This window comes from Ranitomeya variabilis, chromosome 2 (assembly GCF_051348905.1).
Source record: "Ranitomeya variabilis isolate aRanVar5 chromosome 2, aRanVar5.hap1, whole genome shotgun sequence".
Lineage (NCBI taxonomy): Eukaryota > Metazoa > Chordata > Amphibia > Anura > Dendrobatidae > Ranitomeya > Ranitomeya variabilis.
Genome location: NC_135233.1, coordinates 1,025,514,254 through 1,025,534,091, shown reverse-complemented (window position 1 = coordinate 1,025,534,091; position 19,838 = coordinate 1,025,514,254). Strand labels below are relative to the sequence as shown.

The window sequence follows — 19,838 nt, the reverse complement described above, 5'->3', positions numbered from 1 at the left end:
GCAATACTGTCTGTATGATAACCAAATCATGAGACATGACACAGATGTTTTGTGCCCCGGGTGCTGAACCCTTGGTTATGCTTCCAGTGGGCTGTGTTTGCTGGGACCCCCATAATCTACAGCACAGAAAACAACTTGTTCTTGTGCATGCAAAAAGTTCGAAAAATGGAGTCAAGAAGAATGTCAAATGTAAAAAGGAAATAATTTATTCAATACAAGTAAACAATAAGAAATATATATATAAAGAGCATCAATGTATATAGATATACATAAGACTCAATTTAGTATCTGAAAATGAAGGACAAAGGTAAAAATTGTCAAATGAACAACACTGATATATGTGAATATCCGACCAGACAACTTAGTTTTGCTTCTTTTCTCTAGACTTTCTTTTAACCGGATTTGACTTTCATATTGTGTGTCTGTTTTTAACTTTTTTTTCTTTATTTTTATTTTAGTATTTTCAAATTTGGGTGAACTGATTTCCATGATGCTGTGTTGCCTGTGTACTATACCAAATGCCTCTTGGTGTGTGAAAACATCAGTCCTAATTAAAGATCTGGATTGTCCAAATAACAAAAGAACTTATCCCTGAGGACTGTACTTGTGCTTTAATTGGTTTCTATAGATTTATTTATTGTTTTGATACTACTTGCTCCATTGCTTGGAACTAGCAAATTTATATTGTTATATAGTTTTACACATTTATATGTACATATGTCTGTATTATTAGCTTTTAGTACTTGTCTACTTACAAGTGTTTATGCAACTGATTAATTATTTTCTGATGTGCACTTTGCACTTTCCATGCTCACTTATACCTTCTCTGGACCGGACATATCTGCTTCAGAGACTTAATTTGGTGTTCTAATACTCACCTATTCACATAGGTACCTGCACTGTGGACATGTGCGCATGCCCGTGACGTTTGCGTTCCAGAGCATCGCTGCCGGCGCCCAACACATGACACTTGTGGGTCACGGTTGCCAGGGGAACGGCTCTCTTACCCCTCGCGTCATGTTAGAAGCCTGGCGGTGATGCAACATCCGGAGCTCGCGTGCACATGCGCCGTTCTCTATGTCCTGTAATTGGTAACAGCTGACACTGGCATATAAAACAGCGGTAGTGACACACTTTTGTACTGCCCCCCAAAGAAGCCAATGCAAAACGCGCGTAGGGGCTGTGACCATGATGGGTGAGGAAGGATCTGTCTTTGATTAGCCAACTTATTAGGTGCCCTTAAAGGTGTATACATGTTTTATTGTATGGTCTATTTTTTCAAAGAACTAGATTCCTTTGGTTGGATTTTCATATTTATCAGTATAGTTCATTGTACAATTTTTACCTGTGTCCTTCATTTTTCAGATACTTATTTGAGACTTATGTGTATCTATATACATTGGTGCTCTTTATATATATTTCTTATTGTTTACTTGTATTGATTAAGTTATTTCCTTTTTACATTTGACATTCTTCTTGACTCCATTTTTCAAATTTTTTGCATGTTTATGGGAGTTTTTTTTGTCATACTAGCACTTTGAATGTGTCTGTTGTCAGTAATTTATGATATTAATTGTCCTCTGATCTATATTTTCATTTGTTCTTGTGCATCTAGCTGAAATAGAGCACTACTGAGGTCAGGTTTTAGTGTGCCCCAGACTCTCAGTGAGTCCCTTTAACACAGAACACAATTCATGATGCACAGATACGGATATACGGCAGAGAAATATAGGTATAGTACAATGCCAAAGATTACACTTGCTTCTTACATTAAATGAGTGATATTTATTTTTAAATTCTACAATAGCTCAGAAACCGGACAGTATAGTCCGCCATAAATTATTATTGGCACCATATAGTGCTCCATACAGTATTATTGTCACCACATAGTGCTCCATGCAGAGTAATGAGCCCCATATATTGCTCCATACGGTATTATGGGCACCACATAGTGCTCCATACAGAATAATGTGCTCCATACAGAATATTGAGCCATATAATTTGTTCCATACAGTATTATGGGCACCACATAATGTTCCATACAGAATGAGCCACATATATTGCACCATACAGTATTATGGGCATCAAATAGTACTTTATACAGAATACAAAACCCCACATATTGCTCCATACAGATTAATTACCCCATATAATGCTCCATAGAGTGTAATGAGCCAAATATATAGCTGCATTTAGTATGAGCCCCATATATTGCTCCATGAAGTATAATAAGCCCCAAATATTGCTCCATACAGTATATTGAGCATAACATAATGCTCTATACAGTATAATGAGCACCATATATCGATCCATACATCATGAGCCCTATATTATGCTCCATACAGTATATGATGGGCCTCATATAATGCTCCTTACAGAATGGGCCCCATATAATGTTTCATAAGGTATATGATGGACTCCATATTATGCTCCAGTATATGCTGGGCCCCATATACTAATCCATATATAATGGACCCCATATAATGCTCCATACAGTATATGATGGGCCCCATATAATACTCCATACAGAATAGGCCCCATATAATGCTTCATACAGTATATAATGGTCTTCATATAATGCTCCAGTATATAATGGGGCCCATAAGATGCTCCATATAAAATGAACCCCATAAGATGCTCCATATATAACTGGCCTGTATAATGCTCCATATATGATGGTCCCCACATGATGAACCCCATCTATTGCTCCAAACATAAAAGTAAATAAATAACTGAAATACCTCTCCTCACTGGCGCTGCTCTCCTCCGGACTCCTCAGTGTTGCCGTCTTCTGGTTCTCTGCACTGACTGTTCAGGCAGAGGGTGCACAATAGTCATGTAATTGCGCCCTCTGACCTGAAACAGGTCAGAAGACAAGGAAGATGCCACAAAGGAGGAACGAGGAGAGGTAAGTATTGCAAGTGCGGTGGCCCTGAGCCAGTGGGGGAGGTGCACTCGTGAGTGTCGGCACCGGCATAGGCAGCGGGCCCCCATGGCACTCTGGTGTACCCTGCTCAGGGCCCCAGCACTTGCCCTGGTGTGCCGGCCCTGACTGAGGTTAAAGTGTCTCAGTTCTTGTAAAACCAGTGGATCAGATCATGTTTTTCCCTAGATTGGTTGCCACTCTTAGGGTCTGTGAAAAAAAACTCAATAAAATATAAAACGATTGAACATATGCAATGTAAAAACAACTTGCTGTGCATACTGTATGTTTCAGTCTTTTTTCAATTATTTTTTTTTCCCTTCCGGCTTCGAAATCTTTGAAGTACATAATGGAAGTCTTGTTCATTCTGCTGGTTGCTTATGTTTAGAAGGTGCTCCCTACTGTATATAGTTAAAAAAAAAAAACACCAACTGCAAAAATTACAAAAAAAGACGCTTGAGGAAAACCATCGCTTACTTTTTCCTACAGATTCTGCCTAGAAAAAACTCAGTGGTCATGCTGGCATCTATAAAGACTATGTGAACGTAACCTTAGGAATAACGGAATCTGTGTTACTCTCCTCCACTATTGGCTGGAGATTAAAGGATTAATTGGAGATATAGAACCAATCTTCTCACTTTTGGTGTCCAACCCATCAGACATTTATGACATGTATTTTATTGATATGCCATTAATATCACCAATATTCAATTAGATTCAACATTAATCAATTTTAGATTTTTACTTATTTATATTTTTTAATTAAGCATTGAAGGAAAGGATGTAGAGATGTTCTTGAGGCCTTCGACTTTTGAAGATGTTTCTTTCAGGGCAGAAGGCCACAGGTAGATGTACAAGTCCTTCCATACAGGTATAGCAGTGATGGTGGACGTGATGCCCTTTCTTCAGGGCCCTAGTTGTGGGGGTTTTGAGTCCTCGAGGTGTCTCTGGTGCTCTGGTGACAGCAGGCAAAAAGGCAGCTTTCTCTGACAGCGCGAGCAGCCCTGGAGAATCCACGCCGGCAGGATGATATCATCCGGCGGAAGATTGAACCTATGAGAAAAGATGTAAAACTCATGTAAGTAATGGGACTCCATATTAGAGGATACTACTGTGGTGTCGCTGTGGGAGGACGGTAGAGGGATCTTCTCCATACACAGGTACGGGATCATTGTCAGTCATCATACATGTGACAATCCCACCACTGACCAATAACATCTGCTCCACATGAATTCTTCTCACTGACATCATACAACATGGAGCTCATTGTCACACTTACCTCGCCTCCTTTCCCCCTCTTCTACTTCCTCTGTTTTTTGTTCTTTTCTCAGTTTTAGTCCAGATTTTCTTCTCTTGTGAACAGGAGAATCTAATCAAAAAGTCAGAAGCAGATGTTGGTTATAAACTCCTATAAGATTAGCTTTGTATCTTTATAGAGTTATGCAAACTGATTAATATGCACCTGTAGCTTTTCTGTGTGCCGCCATGTGGGGTCTCTCGAAGGAACTATGTCCCCTTATTAACATAACATTACTTGCAGCAATCCACAGTAATATTATATAGTCAGTAACTTTTAAGTGGACCCGTCACTAGGTTCAAAAAATGTCCAGGACTTTCTCTACTTTATTCCCACTGATCCCCTGAGTATTCTGTTTTTTTTAGATTTGATAAAATCCCCCATATGGCTCAAGAGATATGAGACTTTATTTAGTGTAAGCTGTAATGGTCTTTAATGTGGGGGCGTGGCTCACAGGTAATTATTGTAGAGCAGCCTGTAGACATGCCTCCAGAGAATCATGTGAGCCACGCCCCCTTGGTAAAGACCATAAAACTTAGCACTAAATAAAAAGTCCCATAACTCTGGAACCGTATAGGGGATTTTAATGAAACAAAAAACAGAATACTGAAGGGGCAATGGGAATAAAGAAAGTTTTTTTTCTGAAACTTTAAGTGCTGATTCGAATCTCACTTTTTTATTATAGGGTATAATAGGATGGCCTATAAATCTGTACATACCTGGCAATGAGGGCGATGATGACTCACTGATTTTAGCAGTGAAACACTGAGTGTCACCATCAATTTTGGAAGAAGACTCTCTCTGCCTGTTTGGAGAAGAAAGACAAGTAAATTAAAAGTAAAAACAATAGAAATATGGAAGAACATCTGTGTGTAAGGCAAATTCTACCAGCAAGAAAAGAGTATAACGAGCAATATTGGCTTGTAGTGACCTGGAAATCAATGGCTGGTCACATTGATCATCTATTAATGAAGTGTTATCACAAGCCAGACCTACAGAAATCAGCAATCATGGGGAGGTGGATGCTGGGCATATATTTGTGTTCCTCGTGTCTTGTATTTCCATCTGAACATATATCAGACCTAAATTTCATGATAATAATCTACTCACATGTCTGAGTGTATTTCGCTGTTCTCTGAGGAACACTTTGAAAGCGACATAGGCTCTTCCTTGTTCATCATCCCAGTATTTGGGGTATATAGCTAAAACAAAGAGAGAAATATAAATTAAATTTATTTTTAAACTCTTTTCTATTTATAGGTTTCATACATTTTATTGTCCACATACTTACTTTAGAAAACCTTTGCGAAGATGATACAAAATTTTGGCCTTCTGGCCAGTCATTGTCCTCACTTGTGTCCCCCTCATCTAAATCCATATGTTGGTGTTTCTTAACGCTACCTGCAAAGTACAAATGTTATAAAAGATTATTAGTATGAGACCATGGTCAAACAGTCACCATGCTATCACTATTAATAATGGGAACTAATTGTCACAGAACAGGAAAGACAAGACACACAGCAGTTTCAGGCAGATGACGTCTCATTTTACTTACTATTAAAGTAGCGGGTGTCCTCATCTGATTCTAGATCAAGACTGAACAGAGGCTTCTGACTTGGAAGGTTGTCAAAATTTAAGCAACATAGAAATGGATGAATTTTTATCTCATGTGCTCCTGCTGGAAAAAGAAAGAAAAGAAAGTGATACGGTCATTGACAAAGACACTGGTCCATATCTGTATAGTTTATATTAATCTAAACTGAAGATGTAATGTAGCCAACATGAAGGAAATGTACTGAAAGTAGGAAGAGAACCTCAGTGCTGATCCTCACAGACACAACCATTTATCTGGTCACAGAGTTATAATAAGTTATTAAAAATACTATTATAATATTACCTGTTCCAAGTCTCTCTGCTGGATTTTTTCTGAGCAGCCCAGTGATCATGTCCCGAGCATCACGTGGAGCAATGTATTCATTATATCTCCAAGTTATGTCATCTGTTATACAAAAAGAAAATATTACAAGAAATAAAACCTTTTCATTTATTTTCATACAAACCATTTTCCTTAACAAAGCTAGGAACTAAATCACAAAACCAATTAAACCAAATGACTGTGACATCACACAGCATTCAGATTATTTTACTTACCCCTGACGACACTGAGTAAAATCTCCCTTTGGGATTCTCCATTAAATGGTGTAAATCCATAAAGAAATTCATACAGGATGATCCCTATTGACCACCAGTCAATAGGCCTCCCATATCCTTTCCTTAAGATGACTTCTGGAGCCATGTAATGAGGGGTGCCAGGAGTCTGGAAACCAACAGAGAAATGAGATGATCAATAAATAAAAATATGACAAATAACATCAGTGGAAACATTTTCTAGATGAGAAATTATCAAAGAAGGAGAAAGAGATGAGATTTGTGAAGTAGAAGGTCCTGTAAGTAAAGCTGACCTCATCGTCAAGGAACTCGCTGGTAATGTCCTCAATTGCAGTTTTGTAGATGTCTGATGTTGGTCTCATGAAGCCGAGTTTTGAAAGTCCAAAATCAGTGACTTTAATATGCCCTGTTGATGTTATCAGGAGGCTGTGAAAGAAAAGATGGTGTCAGCCCCAAGTATTAACCCACAGACTGTAAAAGAAACTTTAACCTTCCCCATTATTTTACCATAAGGGTCACTTACTTCTCGGGCTTCAGGTCTCGGTGTACCACACCGTAGCTATGCAGGTATTCCACAGCAAAAATAGTTTCGGCAATGTACATACGGGCCAGGGTGACAGGTAAAGGACCTCGGTCCTTTAAAAGACTGTCACAGTCTCCTCCTACAAGAGAAAGCAAATATGACAGGTGAGGGTTTGTTACAATGTAAATTACACATGATTAAGGTGAAAAAGAAATAGGCGGAAACATTGGGGCAGGATCTCATACACAGAGATATACTGTATAATATAGAGTGTATACTGTGAAACGGGGCCCAGGGTGGTAGCTGTAGGCTAGTGTCATGAGTCCGACATCTCAGCACATTACGGAAAACAGGGGCCTGTTTCCAGTGTCCGTGTGTGTTGCTGTTGTGGCTTTGTACACTTCTTGGCTTCACTAGTCCACGTAGCGTGTCTGTGGTTCCCAGTGACCCCACAAGTGAGAGACCACAACGGTGTATAAAAACAAGTTTATCTTTACTGTTCATTTCATTGATCCAAAAAGCCCAGCAGGAGATGCAGACATCCTTCTTTAGGTTACAATACAGTGTCATGTCTTCAACAAACATTTTTCAGTGGCACAAGAGGTGAAACTTTTCACTATAAGAGTTAGGGGCTTTCAAGCTTCTTGGACAGCTATACCTCTTAAGCTACATCTTCCTACTTTCTCTAGCTTCAGTCCACTTTCAGGAACCATGTAAAAGAAGAGCGTGTTTCTAAATTCTTTACTGTATGTGCCCCCACCATCGCCGACTTGTCTCAACTCAGACCCACAGCTCTCAAGCCTTGGCTGACACTATGCATTCCCGGAGTCCCATAGGATCTCTCACAAGTTGCTGAACCACAGTTCCCTTCGCTAACTCGCCTACTAGGAGTATTCCACAGTCACAACTCTAGCTCTTTTACTTAAGTCATTTTCCTTCTCTGTCTGTCTGCTTGTCTGTTTTCCTCTTCTACACACACATACACTCCGGGGAAGATCACCTTGACTAGAGGGGTGTCCTGAATTCTTTCCTTGTCTGAGTTCACTCTTAGACTAAACTTTCTGTTCCTATCACTAACCCACAACTGTATGCTACTCAGCGACCCTACAAAGAGACATAGCCATGCCTCATCTACTATTCACTAATTTATTTCTCTGGGAAAGTTCCTACTTATAAACATTGTTCAAGTAAAGTCAAATATTTCTTTAATCAATAGTGGAAATTGCTGCCATGCTCAGTGAGGACATACATGGAAAATGTTCACAGAGATCAATGGTTTTTTAGACATCTTGGTATCAGATACGTTATAGTAATTGCATTGTGGACATGTACCCGACCATGTGGGAACATTCTGGTTATATATAAGGTGCTAGGATTAAGCCTGCGAGGATGGATATAGATACAATAGATTTGTCCTACCTGGTACATACTCTGTGACCATACACAGATGACGTTTAGTAGGAAAGGAGCAGAACATGGAGGCCACAAAGGGACAATCAACAAAGATTGAGATGTCCCTCTCCAGAAAGGCTCGTTCAAGTCTCCTTGGCTTCTTCAGTTTCTTTCTGTCTATTGTCTTCATGGCGCATACTTGGTTTGAGTTTTTATGGCGCACTAGGTGGACGGCCCTGGAGAAGAGGAAAATCCAATATTTATTATGAATTCTTACTAACAATGTGTCTATAGACCTCATCAAGTGATCTCCTGCACTAATGATTAATACTAGTTGTGCGGCCGACACTAGAAATCCATGTGTAGAATTACATAAAATACCACTCCATAAATGATCACCTTTGAGGGTCCTCATCCCCATCACATCCTACCTGACCTGAAGAGTAACAGATATGGACAGTGATGTGGACTCATAATTTGTCTATGGGAACATTGCAGGGGCAGGACACAGAGACATAGGCATCGTCATAAGGAACCCGGGGAAATAAATATAGCAAAATAAAGCTCACCCAAAGGCTCCTAAGCCGATCTGTTTGATCAACTTATAGTCGTTCTTACAAGGTAACCTCCACGGGTTATATGATCCAATCAAGGCCTAAAAAGGAATAAGAAATGACAATAAGACACAGAAGCTGGAGAAACATATAAGCTCCAGATGCAGGATGGTCTCACTTCTACATTATGTCCCCACCGATCACACTGCGGCAGATGTAGAGGACGTGATACAAGCCGGACCCTCCACAGTCACTATTATATTATAGGGGGATATCCCCCATACTCAGATATCATTGTGCTGCAGGTGAGGATAGGGGACATCACACAGAGGAGGCAGAATAATAACGCCATCATCACACACAACAGGTCTGATCTACATGAAGAACAGCGATATCCCATTATCATATGGGGTACAATATGGGATGTGTAATTCACACCCGTCATCTGATGATACACAGACGTCTCTGATACTTACACTGACAGATGCCTGGATGATCTCTGGTGTCTCACATATTCCTCCAACAGTATTTGCCGGCACAGTTATTCCTAAAGTAATGATGAAATAATGAAGAGACGTCATGTATTAGTCTATATCAGCACTTATTATATAACACATCCATGTAATGAAGGAAATGACGAGACCCCTGGACATGGAGTACTACGAGGTGTATGGATATTCTGCACACTGTATATAATTATGGCATATCTATATATACTGTACTATAAATGTGTGATTGCTCAGGATCTGATCGAGTCACAACAATGACATCATTGGGGGCTGAGAAGAGCCCAGAGGGGAGAATCCAAATTACATGAGCCCCTTCCATTATAGTCTATAAGGGGTCCATGAGCCGTCATCGACCTCATAGAGAGTATGAAGAGTAAATCTCCATATTCTCTGTCGTTCTCTGTAGCTCGATATTGAATGTAAAATATTAGATGATCGGCTTACCTTCCATCAGACCAGGGTTTCGCCCCGGCTGAGTGGTATCAGGGTCAGCAATATGGAGGTTTTGTGTCTCTGCGGAGTCATCTTCTGATGTTTCCTGATGGATATAATATATAGAATTAATATAACATTTCACAAACACTAAATTACCGCATATATAAGACAGGAAGGAGTAATACTGGATTTACATGATCATTTCAGTATAGGACGGACTATACACGGCCGCTCCCTCCTGTAAATCCACATTAATATACAGGTGCTTCTCACAAAATTAGAATATTGTCAAAAAGTTAATTTATTTCAGTTCTTCAATACAAAAAGTGAAATTCATATATTAGATAGAATCATTACAAACAGAGTGATCTATTTCATGTGTTTGTTTCTATTAATGTTGATGATTATGGCTTACAGCAAATGAAAACCCAAAAGTCACTATCTCAGTAAATTAGAATACTTTATAACACCAGCTTGAAAAAATGATTTTAACATCCAGAATGTTGGCCTACTGAAATGTATGTTCAGTAAATGCACTTGGTCGGGGCTCCTTTTGCATCAATTACTGCATCAATGCGGCGTGGCATGGGGCGATCAGCCTGTGGCACTGCTGAGATGTTATGGAAGCCCAGGTTGCTTTGATAGCAGCCTTCAGCTCGTCTGCATTGTTGGGTCTGGTGTCTCTCATCTTCCTCTTGACAATACCCCATAGATTCTCTATGGGGTTAAGGTCAGGTGAGTTTGCTGGCCAATCAGGCACAGTGATACTGTTGTTTGTAAACCAGGTATTGGGACTTTTGGCAGCGTGGACAGGTGCCAAGTGATGCTGGAGAATGAAACTTCCATCTTCAAAAAGCTTGTCAGCAGAGGGAAGCATGAAGTGCTCTCAAATTTCCTGGTAGACGGCTGCACTGACTTTGGTCTTGCTAAAACACAGTGTACCTACACCAGCAGATGACATGGCTCCCCAAACCATCACTGATTGTGGAAACTTCACATTAGACCTCAAGCAGCTTGGATTGTGGCCTCTCCACTCTTCCCCCAGACTCTGGGACCTTGATTTCCAAGCTCTAGTGTGTAGTATCCACAATCAGTGATGGGTTGGAGAGCCATGTCATCTGCTGGTGTAGGTCCACTATGTTTTATCAAGATCAAAGTCAACCATGAAATTTTAGAGCACTTCATACTTCCCTAGGCCAACAAGCTTTTTGGTGATAGAGATTTAATTCTCCAGCAGGACTTGGCACCTGTCCACACTGCCAAAAGTACCAATACCTGGTTGAAAAACAACTGTATTACTGTGCTTGATTGGCCAGCAAACTCGTCTGACCTTAACCCCATAGAAAATCTATGGAGTATTGTCAAGAGGAAGATGAGAGACACCAGACCCAACAATGCAGATGAGCTTAAGGCTGCTATCAAAGCAACCTGGGCTTCCATAACACCTCAGCAGTGCCACAGGCTGATCGCCTCCATGCCACAGCGCATTGATGCAATAATTGATGCAAAAGGAGCCCCGGGCAAGTATTGAGTGAACATACATTTCAGTAGCACAACATTTCAAATTTTAAAATCATTTTTTCAAGCTCGTGTTATAAAGTATTCTAATTTATTGAGATAATGAGTTTGGGGTTTTCATTGGTTCTAAGCAATAATCATCAACATACAACAGAAATAAACACTTGAAATAGATCACTCTGTTTGTAATGACTGTATATAATATATGAGTTTCACGTTTTGAATTGAAGACCTGAAATAAATTAACTTTTGATGATATTCTAATGTTGGGAGATGCACCTGTATGAGGGAGTTGTATATACAACTGTTCTCTAATAACGTCTATCAGAACTGCAGTATTTATAAGAAGGAAGATAATGATAATTGTGTGAAACAGAGGCGGAAATACAAACTCCGCACTGCTGAGTACAGACTGTCATCACAGATGATGGAGCCGCAGAGACAGGCTGCCATAAAATATCCTGTGTCTGCCTGGAGCGGACAGGGAGGCGTCTGATATCATACATCTGACCTTCTGCTATATGACTGGTAATCTGGAGACAAATAAAACCAAGAATGTGTGCTTGTGCTGATTGATATAGACGAGTTATAACCATATAATACAGTATAATGACAGGATTACAGGTATAATGTAGATAAAATACCATATTTTTCGGATAATAAGATGTGCTTTTTCAAAAATCCGGTGCCCACGTATGAAGACAGGTGCAAACAATTATTAATAAACATGAAAATCAGATGCCGCTGATAGGAACGGTTGCCACCTATAGTCATCGGAGATTGAGCCACAGTCCAATATGTGTCGGGTAATGTGTAAACTGCACATAATGCGATAAATCCAGGATGTGGAGTGTGACAATAACCGCAGGAATATCCTCCTGCTGAACTGATGGCTGCCGGAAATAAGGAATCGTATCTAAATAACTGTTTGCTCCTATCCTCATATACGGCATTTATCTACATTACACCGGTAATCCTGTCATTACACTGTGTTATATGGCTAATAACCCGCCTATATCAATTAGTACAAGTGCTAACCTTTGGTGTTACTCTGATTTACCACATTATTTGCTGCTTGTGCAGTCGGCAGTTTTTAGCGCCATTGTGGACATTTATTATTAATCTGGGGACGATCAGACAACAAGGACATGAGATATAGGAGATGATGGATCCTTACCAGACGCTCCAGTGAGTAGGCCGGATACTCCAGTACAAGCAGGACGTTTTGGGCCAGTTGTTTAATAAAGGCCAATTCTCCACTGCGGGATTTTTCTTCAGCCTGTAGAGATGAGAATAAACAAAAAAGCAAATTCATGAGAGAAAGTGCAGAATGGAGGAGGCCATCTATGTCACCATGTTACTCCTGCTATCGGCACTACAAGTACTACATGACCGCTGACGAGGGAACCTGTCGCCTGTAAACCTTTACATCTCCACGTCCTCCCTCTACCCGCAGTGTATGGAAATAAAACATAGAAAATGGCCACAGCAGCTTCCAACTCAACACACGTGGTGACTGCAACAATGGCGACCCCGCAAACATATATATACACAGTATGGCTAATAGGGCTAGACCAGAAGAAAACCAACACCTAATTCAGAGTTAGCCCCTACATGCACCGCACCGGCACAAGGAGTCAGGTATTAATATCCCAGAATAATACCCCTATTTTCCCAGGACATAAGTCCGCTAGTTATATCTGTATGTACCTGAAGACACTATTCCCCCAGCAGTAAACTCTGTCCAAAGGACATCACATTTAACTGCCCTAGGCCCAGACCCATCCTGCACCGCTGTGACGATAAAAAGACAATCCTACCTCCCCAAGACCCCTACTGATCAAGTACAATCTTTTAAAACATCCCTCTGTCTGACAGCCACATTTATGGTGGGCACACCACTTTCTGGCTCTCATCGACCCTCTATGATGTGAACGCAGGGGACCACTTACTGTGACAGCTGGGGGTCTGCTGAAGATCCCCGTCACTTTAATACAAGTCCTTACACGTCTATGTCAAATGCAAAATAACAAAGTTATGGCTCTTGGAAGAAAGTTATGAAAAAATTAGAGCAGAAAAATAAAAAAAATCCTGATCCTTAAAATGTTAGCCATCCAGTTCCTCCTCCCCCCATGTCCACAATCCACAACCTTCTCACCCTACATCTACTTCTATTAACCCTTTCCCTTGTAATGTAGCCTGAATGTCCAATGTAATCTCCCCGGTTATTGTGGGTATTTGGTTCAGGTTAAACTTAACCTTGTATTCCATTATTATTTCTATGATTTGTGCAGATTGTCTGCTACTTACCTGTTGTACCAATATCCAGATGTTTTGTTGTAAATGCTCAAGGTATTCTGAGCTTATTCGACCTTGGTGGTATTTGGTCAGGCAGTCTCTCACAAGCTCCATAACCAGCCGGTAAGTGAAGCTGAGGACGCCATCGGGTAGTGGTAGCACAAAGTCAGGGTCATAGGTGGTCAGAATGCCCTGCAGTAGTGCTAGCACCTGAAGTTTGTCTGAAGAAATTCCAGACATTTCAAATAAATCCAATCGCAAACAGTATATGACTAGCTATAGAGCTTATCACAGACAGCAATGACAACGGGTTGTCAAAGTGACGGTGAGAGTGTAAACGCTTGTGTAAGTAGTGATGGTTAATTGTGATGTCATAATGGAATCTTGTGTTCTGATTCTAAAGGCGCCTCTCACCTTATAAGGAAGTTGGCCAGTATCTCTTTTTTTTTGTTTCAATATGTTTATTTGAAATTTTCAATAAAACATAACAATATGCATATACTCCTTCAAGCATGAAGGGAGACAAGTGATTGAAAAATACAATCTTTGCAAAGTGAAGGAGTCAAATTAACATAGGGTAAGACAGACATAAAGACTTAATAGGTACAATACAAAACATACAAGGGGTAAGAACATAAGGTTCAAGAACTTCATTACTGAAAACAATGTTGTAAATACAATACAGAAAGGAGAAGTGCGTTATAGAACAGAGTCCAGGCTCACTCAGGTTTCAATCGGACAAGAACATCCGGAACTGCGGGAATCAAGCGTAGAGAAGAGTGCCTCCAGATCTCCGGAAGCCCACCTCCCAACATGAACGACCAAGATAAATCTCCCGTCCCCACAACATATTTATTTATGGAGATAATGAAAGGGCCCGAGCCAGGAGAGCGCCGGAGCTAAGGTCCAACCAAGGGTTCCAGGTCTGAAAAAATACATCCCATTCATCATTCTTGGCCAGTATCTCTTAAGGAGGCAGCGGTATCGGCTCAGCATCAGTACCAGAGGCAGAAATGGAGGAAAGGGCAATGGGTGCTTTACTTTTCTGAACAGTTAGGCAATTTTCATATTGTAAGAAATTATTTATATTTGTTATACAGAATAAAAATTATAACAATTTGTGTCAATAATAAATTCTGATTCCAGTGATAAAAGAAGCATCTTTACTGTGGGAACAGGGTCAGACTGGGAAATCATCCAGCCCGGGCATATGAAGCACACAGACCCGTGCTGCTCTCCCACACCCACTCCCAAAAATGAGAGGGTCTCTATTACAATTATGGCCCTGGCTACCATTGTAGAAAATCAAAATTTATTACTATCAATAATACAAAGATTTGAGTGTTCCCACTAAGGTTTCTTTATAGCATTAATACAACCCTATTGGGCCTCCTTATAACAGTAATATTACCCCTATGGGTCTCCTCTAAAGGGAATCTGTCAGGAGGATCATCCCTCCTAAACCATCTATATGGGCATTGTAGGGAATCACTCAGGTAGTGCTTGAGGTCGGCATTAGGCCGTGTTCACACAGCAATCATTTAGTTTAACAAGGAAAAGGTTTATTAGCGCAATAATATCTGGTGAACACAAAACAGCCGTGCTCCTACACAAAGATAAAAACAGCAGGAAAGTACAGTACATACGGCAGGTCAATATCCCGGCAGGTGTAAATCCATTACTCTAGCAGGTACTGTATATGTCCAATACTTTGGCAGGTATACATCCATACTCCTGTAGGTATACGTCCTATACTCCAGAAGGTATAACGTCCAATACTCCTGCAGATATGATCCATTTCTCTGGCAGTGGAACTTTCAATACTCTGGCAGATATACGTCCTATACTCTGGCAGGTATACAACCAATACTCTGGCAGATATACGTCCTATACTCTGGCACGTATACGTCCTATGCTCGCTCATGTATGTGACCTATACTCTGGCAGGTATACTTCCAATACTCCCTATGTAGAATGGGATAACGTATGCACTACCGAAGGAGGTGCCAAGGTAGGTTCCCACACCGTGTGTCAATAAAGTAAATAAAACCTGGCACTCAACTTAAGGTGAATCTCCTTTGTGTTTATTACAGCAAAAGAGTAAGTAAACGTTTCGGCCTGTGTTGGCCTTCTTCAGTAACTATGTACAAAATGATAACAAAAATTAAACTAAGTATACACCACTCAACCACAAAACAAAACAAAGTATGTACAAAACAATAGCTTTGGTCAAGAAAATAGAAATATATGCAAGACTATGAAGGAAGGAACACACCAATATACTGCACAACCAGGAAATGACATAGCATGGTATTAGGAGATTTTGCATGTATATAGCCAATAGTAAAATTTCATGACGTACCGTACTGCCGAGTAGAGGCAGGAAAATAAGAAAATATAGTGACCCGTAGATCACCCTTATTTTGTGGACAGAGTGCAAATATAAATATAGTATATGTGAACCACTGTACTATTGTGACATAGTATAGGTATAATAGTGCCTACCAATAAATGTGGAGAGAGGCTCAAGTGAGTCCTGCAATGGTGTCCGATAGATACGCTTAGAGCCTGTAATATGAAAGTATAATTATACTAATAATTGGTGGTAGAGCGGTATAGGAGAAGACAACCCACCAACGTTCTCAGTGAAGATGGCATGTGTTCCAGAGACCCGGCATCCACCACTAGTCAGCTGTGGGTGTGTGAAGTGCCGAAACTAAAAAGAAAGTGGGAGTGTCCAAGGATCTGACTGACGTGTGTGTGCAGGCGCATCATAGAAGGAGGTGCTATATTCCTGGACGTATGTGTTCTATTCTTTGCAGGTACACGTCCTATACTCTGGCATGTATATGTCCTATACTCCTTCTAGTATCCTTCCTATACTCTTGCAGGTATACATCCATTACTCCAGCTGGTATATATCCAGTACTCCGGCAGGTGTACATCCTATGCTCCAGAAGGTATATGTCCAATACTCCGGCAAGTATACGTCCAAAACTCTGACAGGAGTATGTCCAAGAGTGCAGGTACACATTGTATACTCCAGCAGGTATACATCCAATATATACACATGTATACATACAATGCTCTGGCAGGTTTACATTCAATACTCCGCTAGGTATACGTCCAATATTCTGGAAGGTACACATCCAATAATCCATCAGGTATAGGTCCTACACTCCGGCAAGCACACATCCACTACTCCGGCACATAAACATTCAATACTCTGGCACATATGTGTCCAATTCTAGAAATAGTGGCGGCTGAGGACCAAGTACCTTGGGACGGCCAACCGTCATCAGGTTGCTTCCGTCTCCATGAGCCTAAAAGGCAACATTTCGAGCGCAAGCAGACGAGAAATGTATGAATTTAGTAGTGTGGCCTGTGGGGTGTTGGCAGCGTATTTGCGCTTGCATTCCAAGGACTGGAGTATGGACAACTGAACGCTGCGCTGGGAAAAAGACGTGGACGTGCTTGATGATGGTGCTAGTTGAATGTGTACAACAACAGGTGCAGGGCAGGAGGCATCTTCACATGCACCATGGACAGGGGATTGGCTTGCAAGCACAACAGTGGAAGAAGCAGTAGTGTCACCCGCAGACACTGTTCATGGACCCTGGGGTTCGGTCCACAAAGTCGGGTGCTTTGCTGTTGGTGGTCAGGCTGGTAGTTTTGCTACCCCTGCTCATGTGGGCATGGCAGGTGGTGCAAATAGCCTGTTTGGGGTTTTCAGCAGAATCATTAAAAAACAACCAGACTCAGGAAGACCTAACAGTTGTACTGCCAACTTCTGTCGAATTGGTGTTACGGGTAATGGTTGCCCGTCTTCTGTCTGTGTCCACCACACTGCTTCTTCCTGCCTGTTGGGGTGCTACGCCTACCTCCCCAGTGTGCTGCTGTCCTCGCTCTGCATGTCCTCCTGCCAGTTTGGGTCAGTTACTATATCATCCACCACCTCGTCTTCCACTTCCGCACCCTGGTCCTCCTCCTGACTTTCTGGCAATTGTGTCTCACCTTCGTCCACCTCTTGTGATACTTCCCACCGTCGCCTTCGTGTGACCATGGCTGCTCAAATATTTGGGCATCGCTACATGCGATCTCCTCTTGCCCCATTTTAAGCTCTTCGGAGTGTCCAAGTGTGGGATGAGTTGTCTTTAGGCACTCGGCATGGTGGTAGGGAGGAAGATCAGGAAGAGGAATACTGTATGTGGTCCACACTCATGGCTGCTCAGACTTGACTGTGTGGAAGACAGGGTGGTGGTGGTGGTGGTGGTGGTGGCAAAGTGACTGGGAGCATTACCAGCTATTCAACCAACAACCTTTTGACACTGCTCTGGGTTCAATAGTGGTGTGCTGCAGCGATCCCCTAGTAATTGTGACAGGAATGTCAAGCGATGTGGGTATTTGTTGTGGCCCAATTTCAGCTTGCCCACGGCCTCGGCCTCGCTCTCTGAATGCACCACCACCATCACGTCCACTTCCCCGTCCCTTTCCCATTTTAAATGTACTACAATATTTTCCACGTTCACTACAAATGCCTGAATTTGGAGCTAAATTAGATGTGATCCATGTGCGGGAAAACCACAGTTTAAAATATCTGGCTTGTAGGTAACAAATATTTTTTTTTCTGCAAATGTTGTCAATAACTAGACTAAGACACAGCAAAAACAGATCAATGGAGACCTCAAATGCCACAATTTTTAGACCACAGATAGATGAGGCGCGTGACGGAGATACCACACTGTAAAATAAGTGGCCTGTATTTTTATTTTTTACAGCAAAATAGTGTCAATAACTAGGGTAAGACACAGCAGAAACAGTTCAATGGAGGCCTCAAAGCCACAATTTGTAGCCCACAGATAGGTGAGGCGTGTGACAGAGATGCCCCACTTTAAATTATCTGGCCTTTTTTTACAGCAAAATTGCGTCAATAAGTAGGCTAAGACACTGCAAAAACAGTTCAATGGAGCACAAAAATTGCCCCAATTATTAGATCACAGATAGGTGAGGCATGTGATGCAGATACCCCACTTTACAATATATGTCCTGTTTTTTTTTTTGGCAGCAAAATGTTGTCAATAACTAGACTAACACAAAAAACAAAACAAAAAGAAAATGCAATGGAGCCCTGAAATGGCCCAATTTTGAGAACAATGATTGGCGATCCTTGTGGCCGACAAAGCACAGTGTAGTAAACTATCTGCCCAGTAGGTAATTTATTTTTTTAAGCACACTGGTGTCAAGAACTTGCATAAGACACTCTAAATTTTTTTTTACAGTACCACAAAAATGGCAGAATGTTATGCGCACTCAGATGTGATCGCAGTGATTGCCAAACCCCTGTTTAAAATATCTGTATTTTAACGCTGTACTATTGAAAGGATCTGGCTGTATTCTGCAGAGCCAACAAGCAAATGGAGAAAAAAAAACGTGTGCTCTGGATTGCTTTTACATAAAATAATCAGGATTATATATTTCTGGCCACTGATACCTGGAGCTATGTATATATGGTCAACATATGTAATAGGCAGCAGCAGCAGACAGTAATGGAATAGACCCTCTTGCTGTATGCAATAAAGTATGCCACATACACTGCCTGCCTACTTATCACTGATATCTACAGTATATACCCACAGATACTCCCTGCCTACCTATCACTGATATCTACAGTATATACCCCATAATTAGTCCTTAGAAGGACTGTTGATTTAGCTGGATTTGTGGATTCTACAATGGTATACCCACACTAACTGATATCCCACCTATTCTGTCCCTAGCTCAGCAGCACCTCTTCCTACACTGGTGATTCCGGAGCTGAGTGTGATGAGCACTGTGATGCTCGGGCGAGTACCGAGCATGCTTGCTCATCACTAATCATTAGCTTTCAGGACAGAAATTATTATTACATTTAAGCCTTGGTGGCCTATGACCACTCCTATGGCGTTTTGCAATGGTGTGGACTATCTGATCTAAAAAAACCTGCTGCCCCCCCGGAATTCAACGATACCTACCCTCATGTAAGACCATCTATAATTAATCATTAAAAGTTATATTTTATTGTCTAAGGATCTTTAGTAAGGGTCTGTTTGCCATTCGGCAATTTGGTAATTATTTTTCCTGGTGTCTACCCTTAATTTTAGATGTTTGGGAAGCTTTTTGTCACTCGTAAAGTGTTATGTACCGTAAATGTTTGGTTTGGCCTCCCATTGAATTTAATGGG

At 41.1% G+C, this 19,838-nt stretch overlaps 1 protein-coding gene across 2 annotated transcripts; it reads right to left on the bottom strand.

The window, feature by feature from the left end:
* Window positions 1-3,654: 3,654 nt before the first annotated feature.
* LOC143810149 (microtubule-associated serine/threonine-protein kinase 4-like) lies at window positions 3,655-13,911 on the bottom strand. Of its 2 annotated transcripts, none has more exons than XM_077293036.1 (16): window positions 13,631-13,911; window positions 12,498-12,599; window positions 9,812-9,905; window positions 9,335-9,405; window positions 8,874-8,959; window positions 8,332-8,540; window positions 6,913-7,051; window positions 6,683-6,815; window positions 6,372-6,537; window positions 6,118-6,219; window positions 5,776-5,898; window positions 5,512-5,621; window positions 5,331-5,422; window positions 4,940-5,025; window positions 4,203-4,292; window positions 3,655-3,976 (listed from the first exon to the last, which is right to left on the bottom strand). In XM_077293036.1, exons 1-16 carry the CDS (start codon window positions 13,856-13,858, stop codon window positions 3,837-3,839), a joined length of 1,971 nt encoding a protein of 656 aa, XP_077149151.1. In that variant the 5' UTR covers window positions 13,859-13,911; the 3' UTR covers window positions 3,655-3,836. The 2 variants fall into 2 exon arrangements, with proteins under 2 accessions (XP_077149151.1, XP_077149152.1); XM_077293037.1 differs by having other exon boundaries at window positions 5,776-5,895.
* Between the last annotated feature and the right edge of the window lie 5,927 nt (window positions 13,912-19,838).